Below are 13,063 nucleotides of genomic sequence, written 5' to 3' on the forward strand. Positions count from 1 at the left end.
GGCCAGGGAAGTATTTCTTCTGACAATGTGACTTGGTCATCCTTCCTACCGAGAGGTGGGGTCCAGGTCTCCCCTTGAATCGGGGTGGGGGCTGGGAGTGCTCCAGTCCACACTGTGGTGAGTAATGCTGTGTCAGGCCCGGGCTGGGTTCCGCCTATTTGTCGCTCTCCTCTCTCTCTCTCTCCACCCCCACCTCCCACTCCCACCCCTCCTCCGCTTGCCTTGGGGGACTATATTGCATGGGGGGGCTCCCTCCTCAGGGGACAGACAGCACAACCCCAGGTGAGCCTGCAAATGAAGCGAGTCCAGCCTTGGAGGCTGAGGCCCAGGCATGATGGCCTGAGACGGGCCATGGCCATCCCCAGTGTCGGGAGCCTATGGATTAGTGGTTGTGTTTCACCAGTAAGTGCTGGAGTGGTTTGTGATGCAGCCATATGTGAACACATGGGGTCACTAAACAGTGGTTAACAAAAACAAATGGACATTGGTTTATCAGCATGGACGGAGCTCAAAATATATTTTAAGGTACCACTGAGCAAGAGAAGGTGGTGTATAATGTAATGCTGCTTTGTAAATTTAGCACACAAGATCTGGTACCTGGGTGGGGCTGGGACAACTGAGATCGAATTGAGGGAGGTGGGGAGCAGCAGTACACTGAAATGTAAATTTTAAATGGGCATGTTCTAAAATTGTTCCAAAAGAAACCGTTTATTAAAGCAAAACAAAATCAAACAAATAGGTGGTCAGCAGCTGCAGGTCACCAACCAGTGCTCTGTGCTTTTGAGATTATTCCTAGTTATTCTTTCACTCAACATTCCTGGAGCACTTTTGGGCCACCAGCCCTGAGCTAGGCACTGGGGAGCCAGAGATGCTGAAGGCGCACCCCGCCGAGGGCACGCCCCGAAAGGCACACCCCGCCAAAGGCAGCTCCCAGGCCTGGTAAGAAGAGTTCTGGGTTTCTTTTAGGGTCATTTGCCGGCGACTCTAAGGCCGATCCGTGGCAGAGGGGAGAGGTGTCAGCAGGGGGCTGGAGTGGTGGGGTGGCGAGGAAGGACAAGTGGGCAGATGGAAATGGTGGGGTTTGGTGGCCACCCGGCCGTGAGGAGAGACGGACGGACGGGTGTGGCTTCGGGGGTGTTTGGGGTGCTCCCACAGGGAGACGACAGCCTGTTGCCTTTGAGCGGTTCTGCTTTTCAGGATGGGTGTCCCTCAGCCCCTGAATTCTGCCCAGTGCCCCAAGGTGACCAGAAGCCGTGAGCCCTGGCCCCGGGAACGCCGGAGAGCCTGCTCAGGCAGCGGCATGGCGGGGTCCCTCTCCAGAAGCGCACCCTGACACCTTGGGTCCAGAGTGGCGGCGCAAAGCCGAGAGGAGGGAGCCACGGCCTGTGCTGGCTTCTGCCGACAGTCCTGTCCCAAACTTCAGCTTCCTGACTCACCTCGGCTAGAGGCTGCACTCCAGGCCCCGGGGACCCTGCAACCCTACCCGGGACCAGCACCCAGCACCCAGCACAGAGGCAGTGGCCTGGGCGGGCACTGAACGGCTAATTTGCGCCTCCCTAACCCGCCCTGCGCTCCAGCTCCAGGGACTGCTGCTCGCCATCGTCAGGGGCTGAGAGAGGCGAGCCCTCCACAACCCCTCGGCAATCTTCAACAATGCCCGTACCCGGGCAGGAAGGCCGACTTCCAGCTCCTTCACCTCCCATCCTGGAGCTGGACACTGCAGGCAGACGAGGTGCCCCTCTCGAGGGCGCCCCCACCCCACCCCGGAGAGAGTGGGCACATGCCCAAGGAGCGCCCTGCGCGCTGCCGGGCCCTGCGCAGCCCCCGCCCCCAACAGCTTAGCACTAGCCAGGACGCTTAGTATCTCACGTTACAGGAGAGAAAACCAGATCAGAGAGCTGAGGTGCCTTACCCAAGGCCACAGAGCCGGGAGGGGTGAGGATTAGCACCCGGGCTCAGAGGAAGTGTGCAGGCTTCCCCCACCCGAAGGGGGTGCCACGGAGGGCTATTTCCTACAGGTCCTCCCCGCAGCAATCCTCTTTTTATCCCGGCCACTTCCTGGCCTCAGTTTCTGCATTTGTCAAAGGACCCCCCGGATTAGACGGTCTCCGCCCAGGATCAGTGCTTCCCCTGGGAACCCACTCACCCAGCGTCCTTGCCTGCCCTCCTCCTTTGGCCCAGCCCCCTCGCCTGGTCCCCTCTGGCCTCTGGAGTTTCCCTGACCGTGGATTCCTCCAGGGAGCAGGACTCGGGGGTCCCTGGCTATTCCCTAAGAACCCGACCCCCTCCTCTGCATCTCAAGGACCTCATTGATAAAATGGAGTGAGAAGCCCCCATCTCGGCCGGCTGCCCGGAGGCTGGGGTTTTGCTGTGAGCTGAGCCCCTCCTCACTGATGGTCTTTGCCCCTCCTGGGGCAGGATGGAGAGGGGAGGAGAGAGATGGAGCATCTGGTCCTGGAGTCTGCAGCAAAGCCCCCTCCGGCCCCATCCTGCCCTGTGTGTGTGTTGGGGAGTGGGGCACACTGGAAGCCCGGCCTTTCAGCAATGGGAAGTTTTATCAATGATGAAAAGGAGAGCTGTCATTTATGAAGGCTTCCTGTGGGTCCGAGTGGAGAGACACCCATTCGAGGAGGTGGGGGCTGTTTCTATGGCACAGATGAGAACACACAGCCTGGGAGAGCAGACCCCTTAGAGGAAGGAGCCCAGTCTCGGTGGGCAGGGCAGGGCTTGGCATGGGGTCTGACTCTGGAGGGTGCCCTTCCCCTGAGGTTCCCAACCCCACAGATCACGAGGCACATCCCTATGGGGAAACAGAGGCCGAGCCGGCCCCTGGGAGGAAGAGTGCAGCAGGCGGCTGGGAAAGGGGGTCGCGGGAAGACGCACCAGGAGCACAGTCTCCGGGCCGCAGGCCAGTAGCCCCTATCCGGCCTCACCGCCCGTGGCTCCGCTGTCCCCACCAGGCTGCCAAGCGTCGTTGAGGCCCCTGGGCAGGAAGGTCGGAGGTCCAGGCCTGCCAGAGCCACTTACCTTGGGGGGAGCCTCCGCGAGCCTCCACTTCCCCCTTTGGAAATGGGGGGTGATGCTGTTTCCACCGTGGTTGTTCTGAAGATTAAACCCAGCGGCCCGGGGGGGGCTGGCTGCACAGGGCCCCGCGACGTCTGAGGCTGGATGAATCTCAGCGAGAACCCGCGTCCGGGGGAGCCCACTCCACCCGCGCGACCAGGTTGCGACCCGGTGGCTCGGCCGTTACCCACTCCCAGCGGTGGCAGGACAGAAAGGTGTCCGAGCTGTCACAGCCCTGAGGCTTCAATTCTGTCACCGCTCTCCTTGCTTCAGAAATGGAAGGGGCCGTGCCACCGTTTTACAGGAGCAAAGAGGAACCCGGCCCGCCCCCGAGGCCACCTCCGCGGAAGCCCCCGCCCCCTTAGAGGCTGGGGACCGCGGCGGTGCAGGTGCAGGCGCGGTGGGGCCCCGCTCTTGCGGGGTGACAGGCGGGGCCGCCGCCCGCAGGGTCCCGTGCGGTCGCATTCCTGACACACTGAGACCGAGCCTGGCAGCTAGAGTTCGATCGCACCACACTTGGCATTGAAAACCCCTTTCATTAAGTATAAATGTTAAAATATGCCGCCGTGTTTGCTGCCTGGTTCGGGCAGTTCCCCATTTTAAAAATTACACCCAGGGTCTTAGAAAAGAAAAAAAAGATTGCAGTCCAGACTCCGGCCATTTCTTGGAAGCCCCGGGGCCTTTGCTCACCCATACCCACGCGCACACGTGCGTGCGCGCGTGCGCGCCCGGAGTTTGCACACGCACACACGATTACACAAACAGTTACTCGCGCTAGGTCGGACACTTCTCTCGGCGCGCCTGGGTAATTCCAGCTCTGACCCGACGCGGATTGGCTAGTCCGCTCCTCCCGGGGGCTCTGCAGCCAATGGGAGGCCGCGGATCCGGGGTCCCACCCCCAGCGCGGGTGGCGCGGGCCCCCGGGTGGACCAGGCAGGGCGGGACCCGGCGCGCCCCACGCCTGGGCCCCAGGTCGCCGGGCTGCGCCGTGCGCCCGCACCCGGGTCCCGGCGGCATCTCCGGGTGGTGGCCGCGCTCGGGCAGTGCTGGCGGCCGGCCGGGCCCAGCTCCCCGCCCCGCCCCCCACGGGTGGCCGGGCGCCACCCGCGCGGCGACGTGAAAGGCGAGCGGCGGCGCGGCGCGGGGCCGGCTGTCGGTGCTCCGCGTCCCCCCGGCCTAGCCCGGCGCGGAAGCCGCCGCCTGCCCGCGGGGCCGGAAGCCAGTGCTCCGGGAGTGACTCTGGGGACTACCCACGCGTGCGCCGGGGAGCCGAGGCCACCATCCCCAACGGGGACCGGGACTTCCCGCGCCCGGGGCGCCTAGGATCCCCGAGGAACTCGGTAGAGCCCGAAGAGCCCGCGGCCGCGATGCCGGAGGAGCTGACAGAGCCTGGGCGCGCCACGCCGGCCCGCGCCTCCTCCTTCCTCATCGAGAACCTGCTGGCGGCCGAGGCCAAGAGCGGCCGCGAGGACCAGGAGGACGACGACGACGAGCCGGAGGACGAGGACGCCGAGCAGACGCGGAGGTGGCGGCTGCAGCGGCGGAGACAGCTGCGCGCGGGCGCAGGGCCCGGAGGAGAGGCGCGGGCCCGGGCGCTGCTGGGGCCGCGGGCGCTGGGCCTCGGTCCCCGGCCCCTCCCCGGCCAGGGGCTGCCCTATGCGCCGGGCGGCGGCGGCGGCGCGGCGCGCTGGTACCCGCGGGGGCACGGCGGCTACGGAGGCGGCCTCAGCCCTGACAGTGAGTGCGGGCGCGGGGAGGGGGCGCATACGCTGGGCGCCTTGGGGCCCTTCGCCACCCTTTCTGGGGCTCTGACTTCCGCGTAGCAGGGCCTGGGGCATAGAGGGTCCCCACGGAATCCCTGCTCGGGCTGGGTCTGGAGCCCCACTTCCTGGGACAGGATCCCCACAGCCGGGAGAAGGAGGCCTCCTGGTGTGAGGGCTTCACCCCATCGCCAGGCTGCGAGTCCTAGAGACCCGGGAGAGCGCCCGAGAGGGACCTGCGGACAGGGGGAGTGGGCATTTGAAGAAAAGAGTAAACGAAGAAGGGAGTGTGAAATGGGACAGTGAGACAGGAGAGACAGGGAGGGCTGGAGAAAAGAAAAAGGAAGGATGGAGAGGAGGGAGATGGAGATGGGAGGAGAGGTACAAAAAAAAAAACAAAAACAAAAACGGAACCGCAGGAAAGGGAGAAGAGAGGAAGGGGAAGGAGTCACCCACAGGAAAATACAGGGGGACATGAGCAGAGGGATCCCCTGGGGGGAGGAGTTGGTGCTCCTTCCACAGCAGCTCTGGCCCCTGATGCCCCTTTCCTCTGTACCCCCTGCATGGGGCCTGGCACAGGGGCTGTGGCCTCGCGCCAGGTCTCAGGTGCCAGGGAGCACACTCAGAAGCCCCCACTCCCCGCTCTTCCCTTTCTCTGCCCCGCCCCCCCCGCCTTTGTTCCCTGCTGAGGGCTCTGGGGCTGGGGGGGGGGCGGGGAAGCATCTCAGCCCCAACGCCAGCTCACCCCTCTTGCCTGGGTATCCTGACACCAGAGTTCTGCCCCCCTCTCCGTGGGCGCTGCCTCCCTTGGGGACTCTCCGATGAACCGAGAACCCCTAGGGGAAAGACCAGGAAAGCTACTTCTATACACCCCCCACCATCACCATCACCACCGCTTTTGCCAACTCCCTCCCCCACCGCCACCCCCACCCCAATGAAGCCAGCCCTGGCCTCTCCTCTCTTCCAAGCTCTGGCTCTGGAATCCGAGGGGCCCTCTGTGTGCGTGTGCCAGTGTGTCAGGGAAACAGGTGACCCCCGACCCCTCTTACCCCTTGAGTAACCCCCTCGCAGGTGCAGGAATAACCCCACAGGAAAGGACCCCCTTTCTGCGTGGTCTGAGAGCCCCCACCAAGAAAGCCCGGACTCCCCTACCCTCTTCTTGTAAACTTGAGCAGGGCCTCCATGGTTGAGCAATAGAACAGCGCCATTCTGGGGGTGTTTCTGAAGAGGGTCTCTAGGGATGAAATGTGCGCTCCCCTCGTCCCTGGGGTCCCTGGCCGCCCACAGCTGCGCAGGCGCCTCCTGCGGCATCGGCCTTTTCTTATTTCTCATAATGCGGGGAAAGGTCGGTGTTTCCGAGCTGGCGGACAGCTGAGCGCCTTCGTGGCGATGCTCGGCCTCCGTGAATTTGGGGGCTTAGGGGTGTGTTGGGGGGGGCAGGGGCTCCCTAGATCTGGTGGTACACACGCCAGCCTGGTACCTACCTTAGACCCTCCACAGCCACCAGAGCCACCGTGCGCAGAACCGGGGACCCCGAAACAGTTCTTCCAGGGCTCGCACCCACCTCGCACGGGGCTGTGTGTCCTCGTGCGCCCAGGGCCACCGCCGGCGGCGGGCTCCAGCGCGGTCAGCCATGACCTGTCCCCGCCGTCGGAGGCTCCCGGGCGCGGCGGAAGGACGCGCCGGTCCGCGTTGGTCTCGGGAGCCCTGAGATCTGAGGCGGCGCTTCCTTCCAGTGGGCTGCTCTCTCCCGCTGCAGCCCCCCCCCCCCAGACCCGAGGGCTTTCCTTCCATTCTGGGAGGTCCCCCCCTCTAGTTGGAACCTGGGCTCGGGTGCCCCCCGCTACCCCCCGCCGTGAGCTACTGTATCCCCAAAGCTACCCACAGAAGCACGGGTCTAGCAAATGGGGGCGTCCCGTGCTTGCTGCCGTCCTCTCTGCCCCGCTGAAGCTGAGTGGTGTTGAGGGGGCACGTCTCTGTGGACATCTGGGTTAGAGGACAGGAATATGCCAGTGTGGTGTGGGTGGTGTGTGCCGGAGTCACCTGTGCCGGAGTCACCTGTGCCGGAGTTTTCTTTGGGGCAGTGAGTTGCGTTTGCTGGTTCTCCTTTCGGATGGAACATTTCGGTGCACGCGGGTTGTCTCTGCACCCGGCGCAGGGCGGGTGTATGCGCTGTTTTCCCAGCGTGTCCGTTTCTCCCGAAGGACATTTTCCTCTTGTCCCAAGGTTTCTGCATATCCTTTGTGCACCCCCAGGGGTGTGGGGGTGGGCGGAGGGCGGGTTACGGGATTCATCCTTTTTGAGTCTGTATTTTTGTGTCTATTTCTTTCCTTCGTTTTTCATTTCTTCTCTTTACCGGCCACTCGGTGTGAACGTACAATTCCGTCTGAGCGAGTCGGCCGGCTGTGTTGCCTCGGGAAAACTCCCTGGTCCTTAATTTTTGCCTCTTTCTCCATCCCCCGGGTTTCTCCATCCCCCGGGTGTTCAGCCTTCGGGAATGCTGAGTGCTCGGGGTCCCGGGCGCGGGATGTTTCTCAACTTGTGTCTGGCGGTGACTCCATGGGTGGCAGCCGGCCTCAGTGACCCGAGAACCAACCCATATGCCCCTCTCTCCCCTGCAGCCAGCGACCGCGACTCACCGGAGACCGGCGAGGAAATGGGCAAAGCCGAGGGCGCCTGGCAGCGGGGCCCCGGGCCCGGAGCGCTGCAGCGGGAGGCGGCGGAGCTGGCGGCGCTGGGCCCGGCAGCCGGCGCGGAAGAGGCGGCGGCAGAGCTGGCCGAGACCCCGGCGACGGCGGGGGAGGCGCGCGGCGCGAGCAGCGTAGGCGGCGGCCGCAAGAAGAAGACGCGCACGGTCTTCTCGCGCAGCCAGGTGTTCCAGCTAGAGTCCACCTTCGACCTGAAGCGCTACCTGAGCAGCGCCGAGCGGGCCGGCCTCGCCGCCTCCCTGCAGCTCACCGAGACGCAGGTGAAGATCTGGTTCCAGAACCGACGCAACAAATGGAAGCGGCAGCTGGCGGCCGAGCTGGAGGCGGCCAGCCTGTCCCCGCCGGGCGCGCAGCGCCTCGTCCGCGTGCCGGTGCTCTACCACGAAAGCCCCCCGGCCGCGGCCGCCGCCGGGCCCCCTGCAGCGCTGCCCTTCCCGCTGGCGCCCGCCGCGCCCGCGCCGCCCCCGCCGCTGCTCGGCTTCCCTGGGGCCCTCTCCTACCCGCTGGCCGCCTTCCCGGCCGCCGCCTCTGTGCCCTTCCTGCGGGCGCAGATGCCCGGCCTCGTGTGAAGGCCCCTGCCCGCCACGCCGGCTCCCCGTGGCCGGCGCGGATCTCTGGCGGCGGCTGGGCCGGCCCACTGCACCGCTCTGGGGGCACAGCGGCCCCGGGCTGCCTCAGGCACCCCACCCCCCGCCCGGAGGTCGTTCAGAATGTAAAGGGATGCCTGCAACTCCCGCTCCCGAAACAGTTGCAAGACTGGATCCCCTCGAGAAGGGGACGCAACAGAGACGGACAATCGTGCGCCAGGCACACACAGGCCACACACAGAGGGCCAAATCTAGCCCCCACCCCCATCCCAGGGGACCCCGCACCCACCCGGCCATGTCCAGCCCGCAGCAAACAACACACCAGTAGGAGGCCGCCCCTGCCCCCCACCCACCCACTGCCTCCCCAAACGTTCCTTTTTCTGGGACTAGCAGGGACCAGGGCAGCAGGTCGCCTGGAGGCCCCTGGTTAGCCTCCCGACTCCTCCCCACGTGGCCTTGAGAGGAGGGCCGGGTGGAGAGGGCCGCGGCGGAGCCGAAGGGGCAAGACCGACCCCGCAGCGGCAGGTCCTTCCGCCTATGTGGGGCTGGGAGACCGGGCCAGACGGCGCCCTCCTCTCTCCTGGTTCTGCCAGGGAAGACTTTTTTTTTTTTTTTTCCTTTAATGAATCTTATTTGCCTATGGAATAAAAAGGGACGTTTTCTGGAGGCTTTCTGCTGCTTTGTGTTCAGTGGGACAGACGCCCCTCCCCCTGGAGCCGGCGGCCGTTCCTCCCTATTGGGAGCACTTTCCACTGCCTGCCCTGGAGGAGCAGACCCACGGGGACCCCGGAGCTGGGCCGGGAGCAGGGGCACGGGGCCGGCTGACAACAGTCAGAAGTTGTGGGGGCTGCCCTCTGGAAGCCCCTCTTCCACCTGACAAGGAGACCCAGCTGGGGCCTCCGCTGAAGTCTGTGGCGTTGGAGAGGACGAGAGGACAGTGCGGCCTTCAGTTTTGCTACCACGACAGACAGGAAAAGCGAAGAGGCCGGTGAAGGTGAACCAGCACCTCTGGAGTTTGGCACAAGAAGCTACTGGCTGTGGGGCTCCTGCGGATCCACAGCCCCTTCCGCGAGAGCCGGAAGCCTTGTCTAACCAAGTGGGAGTTTTCTTTTGACCAAAACAAAACGCGGCGCTCTGGCCTCAGGGGCACGTTCCCCGCCCCCACCCCGGCCTCACCACCCGGGCGAGTCGAAGTCTACGCCGCAGGACATTTGGGACTCGGGGCCCGCATTTATGGGCCCTCAACGAAAGCTTGTTCCTGTCGCCGTTCTCACTGGTGTCACCCCAGCCTCTATCGGCGCCCAAGGCTGCCTGTTTACAGCGAACTCAGGGACGCTGCACGCGTGGGAGAGACGCCTGGCTCGGTGTGTTTCTAGAGCCTGGGCTGGGGGGGAGGGATCATCGGGGCTTGAAAGTGTCACTTGAGTGGCAGGATCGAGCCCCCTCGCCAACCCGGCTACCTGGACCGCTTTGGCCCAGAGAGAACCCACCCTCCGGCGCCGAGATGCGCAGAGACGCGGCGGCACTCAGGGTCTGCGGGCGCGCTCCTCCGCGGCGCCAGCCGGCCCAGACCAAGGCGCTACGGGAGTGTCCCCGGGGCTGGCAGTACATCTGTCGGTCTGCCCCTCGCTGTCCTGCTCCCTGTCCCGGAGTCATTTCTCAGCTCTTCGCGTCGGTTTTTGGTGCACTGAGGCCGAGGCCCGGGAAAGCTCCCGCGGAGCCTCCTTGGGCAGTAGGTGCCTTCCTGTGGTGCCATCCTCTGGGCGGTCAGTTCCAACCCTCGGGGTCCCGGTGCCTTTGGATTGCAGAGGAACACGTCCTGAGAGACTCGTGGGGAGGGGGCAGCCCTCGGTGCCAGCACAGAGCAGTTCTTGCCCCAACTCAGCCCTGCCTCCCTCCTCCCACCCCCAGCCTTCTGTCCCGGCCCGTCGCGCTTCCAGGGCTCTGCTTTCGGCCCCCTCCCACTGTGCTCCCGCAGCTTTCCCTTGCTAAAGAGACTAGGTTTTCCCTCGGCTGTCTGGGTTGGATTATAATCCGTTTTAATAAATCCGTTTTGCTACTCATTATTTTCAAAGGCTTTGGCTCCTGGTCAGAGGGATAAGGGGTAGCGAGGTGTCCCCGGGCTCCCCACCCCTACCCAGCCACAGACACGGCCATGCTGGGCACGCTTCAGACACATCTCTCACCCCCCAACACACTCCTGTCCACTCGGCCCACTCCAGGCCTCCACTTCTCCGGCTCGGGCTCTGCCAGGGAACCTCATGCTCTGGGTTCCGTCGCTTTTGTGGTGGCCTAGACCATCCAGTCCGGGCAAGGGTCTGCACCCGAAGTGCCTGGGTAGACGGGCTGCACGCTGAGGTTCCGCCCACAGCAGCCGCAGGCAGCTCTCCGCCTGTGTGTCGCTGCCATCGTGCGGCCAGCCAGGCGGGTCCCCACTCCCAGTTGCCTGGACGCACGTCTGTGTTCCACGTCGGCAGTGGTATTCGGGAACTGCCGCGGTCTCGGGAGGCTCGGGCCACGAGGACATCCTGCGGGCCCTTGTAGAACGGGGTAATTTTTAAAATCCAGGTTATAGGGGTTATCACTGAGATAAAACCGTTTTATTAGCCTGTTTGCCGCGATGCGAGCGCGGTGTCCAGGTCGCGCGGAGGCAGCACGGCGTTGCGGGCGCGCGGGGAGCGCCGAGCTGTGCCCGGAGACGGTCGCCCTCAGTGGCGAATCGGTCGGCACCGGAGCTCCGTGCGGCGGCCGTAACACCGCTGGGGGAGCCACGTTACGCTGGGGGTACTGGAGAAGCGGGAAGGGTGAGGCCTGTGAGGGCGCTCGGTCTAGAACCTTCTTTCTGCCTCCCCCGGAAGTAGCCAAACCGGTTGCGGGGTCTGGGTCTGGCCGGCACGGGAGGGAGGCAAGGTTTATGCGGACGCAGAGGCGTGCGGACTCGGAGAGAGGGGCTGTGCCTTTCGCTAGAATTGGCAAAAGGGTTGGTCTGGAGAGCGGCTTCCAGGTCTCGGAGGCCCGGGGCTCTGCCAGAGGAAGCGGCCGGGCGGAAGGGGGCTGGTCCCGGAGCGCGGGAAGCGGCGGGAGCGCTGCCCCCTCGGTCAGGAGAATAAGAGTTCAGAGCGCGGATCCAAACCTGGATGAGGCCAGCTGGGCTCGGGGACGCTGGCTCCACCCCATAATTGTCTGCATGGTTCGGGCGCCACCAGGGTCGCCCCAGGGACGGCAGAGACCACAGAGCGGCGGTGCCTGCTGCGGAGGAGGGCTGTGGGCCAGGCCCGGGCCGCGCCGCCCCCTCTGCACCCCGCGCTCCAGCGCCATCGATCGCGGGCAACCTCGGGCGAGTTGGCTCCGCCGCTGGCAGAAGATGAACGGCTTCGATCGGTTTTCGCAGCGTGCGTCCTCCACGCTCCCGGGTTCCACCGCCCACTCCACTCCTTCCCTTTAGCCAGGCCCAGTTCCAGGGCTCTGGACTGTCAGCCCCCCCCCCCCCCCCCGAACTCAGCTGGTCAAACAGCCTCTGGACCGTCGAGGCCGCTGCTGGCCTTAGCAGGAGCCAAGCCAGCCCAGCCCGACTGGGATGGCCTTGGGCCAAGCCCCTTCAATCAATGCCGGTTGCCCCATCTCAGTCCTATGCGAGAGTCCTGTGGGGTGTGAACAGGCTGTGCAGCTGGCAAAGGCGGCCTCCTCTGATTTGAGGCAGCTGACAAGGGTCCCAGGGCCAGGGCCCTGCCCACACCCCTCCCTGCATCTTCTGGGGGCCACACCTGTTGAGGGTCTGGGTCTCAGGAGTGCACACCCTAGATCTCCACCCGCACTGGGGAGAGAACTTGGGGACAGTGCTCCCCTTGCAGAGCCTGGCACAGGCACACTGGCCACAGCCGGGGTGGCCATAGGGGTGGGTTCCCAGGCCAGCGGGTGCTCAGCGCTGACCCTGAGCTTCTGGAAGCCTGGCAGGGCACCTGGAGGTGCTGCCTGGTCCTATCTGCCCCACCCATGGCTTCTCTGGGCCTTCGGGTGGGGTGGGGTGGGGTAGGGGCAAGGAGCCATACCCTGGGCTCTCTCCTGCCGGGCTCACCTGCAGCACAGTGAGGTGACCGGGACTCCCACTTCTGCTGGTGATTCTGACCACTCCCCACCCAGGCACCCAACAGGGAAGCCGTGGGCCTTTGCAACCCCCCCCCCCAGCCCAGGGCTTTCTCATCAGCGGCCAGGTAGGAAGGGGCTAGTGGCTTCCAGCACCCTCCCCTCAAACTTCCCTGAGGACAGCAGGGCTGGGTCACAACTGGAAAGGCCTGCGTGGGCACAAGAGCGAGGCAAGAGGTGCCGCCTCTCTGTGTCTCTCCCCCAAGGGATTCGAGGGAGACCCCTCAGACCTTCTGGTCCCACTTGACAACTCTTACAAGGGAAACTGAGGCTCCAAGAGGGGCAGAGGCTCAGAGAAGTCACCAAGCCCCCTGGGGACCCCTGCACCAATCCCCTCCTTCACCAGGGATTGGAGAGGCCAGTGCCTCAGTTCCTATTGGCCAGAGTGTCCCTGGCCATTTCAGGACCCTGAGGTGGCCTCCCCACTCCCTGCAAGACCCCAAAGGCCGGTGATGTCGGCTCTCCCTGCCTGCCTGCCTGCCAGACTCGTCCAGAAAATTCCCTTTGGCCACCCTGCCTCTTCCTGCGGCCAGTTTGAGTGTCCACCAGGCTGCCTGCCCCAGGCTTTGGCTGGGAAGTGGGGACCCAGGTCTGACCGCGGGAAGGGCAGAGCCCAGACCCCGGGATCCGCCGGGTCCCCAAGGTGGCTGTCCCGCTGCGCTCGAGGGAAAAGGAGCGGAGGACGGGCCGGCTAGGGGGCAACCCGGTCCTCAGGGCGCTAAGCTCTGAATCCCGAACCCCGGGCAGAAACAACCGCACAGCGGGGAGCACCCAGGCATCCGCGCCGGGGCGGGTCGGCGGA

The 13,063-nt window shown here is 64.9% G+C and overlaps 1 protein-coding gene across 1 annotated transcript; it reads left to right on the forward strand.

Annotated features, from left to right (window-relative positions):
• The first annotated feature begins 4,430 nt into the window (after positions 1 to 4,430).
• Positions 4,431 to 8,100, forward strand: HMX1 (H6 family homeobox 1). Its single transcript, XM_037828877.1, has 2 exons — positions 4,431 to 4,800; positions 7,445 to 8,100. Exons 1-2 carry the CDS (start codon positions 4,431 to 4,433, stop codon positions 8,098 to 8,100), a joined length of 1,026 nt encoding a protein of 341 aa, XP_037684805.1.
• Positions 8,101 to 13,063: the final 4,963 nt, after the last annotated feature.

Source organism: Choloepus didactylus, chromosome 3 (genome assembly GCF_015220235.1).
Source record: "Choloepus didactylus isolate mChoDid1 chromosome 3, mChoDid1.pri, whole genome shotgun sequence".
In the NCBI taxonomy this organism is placed as follows: domain Eukaryota; kingdom Metazoa; phylum Chordata; class Mammalia; order Pilosa; family Megalonychidae; genus Choloepus; species Choloepus didactylus.

What these genes read in the sequence shown, in the direction of transcription:
- HMX1 (XM_037828877.1), top strand. Translation starts at nt 4,431, where the DNA reads ATGCCGGAGGAGCTGACAGAGCCTGGGCGCGCCACGCCGGCCCGCGCC. An exon ending in AGGCGGCCTCAGCCCTGACA is followed by an intron (nt 4,801 to 7,444) that starts GTGAGTGCGGGC and finishes TCTCCCCTGCAG; the next exon opens with CCAGCGACCGCGACTCACCG.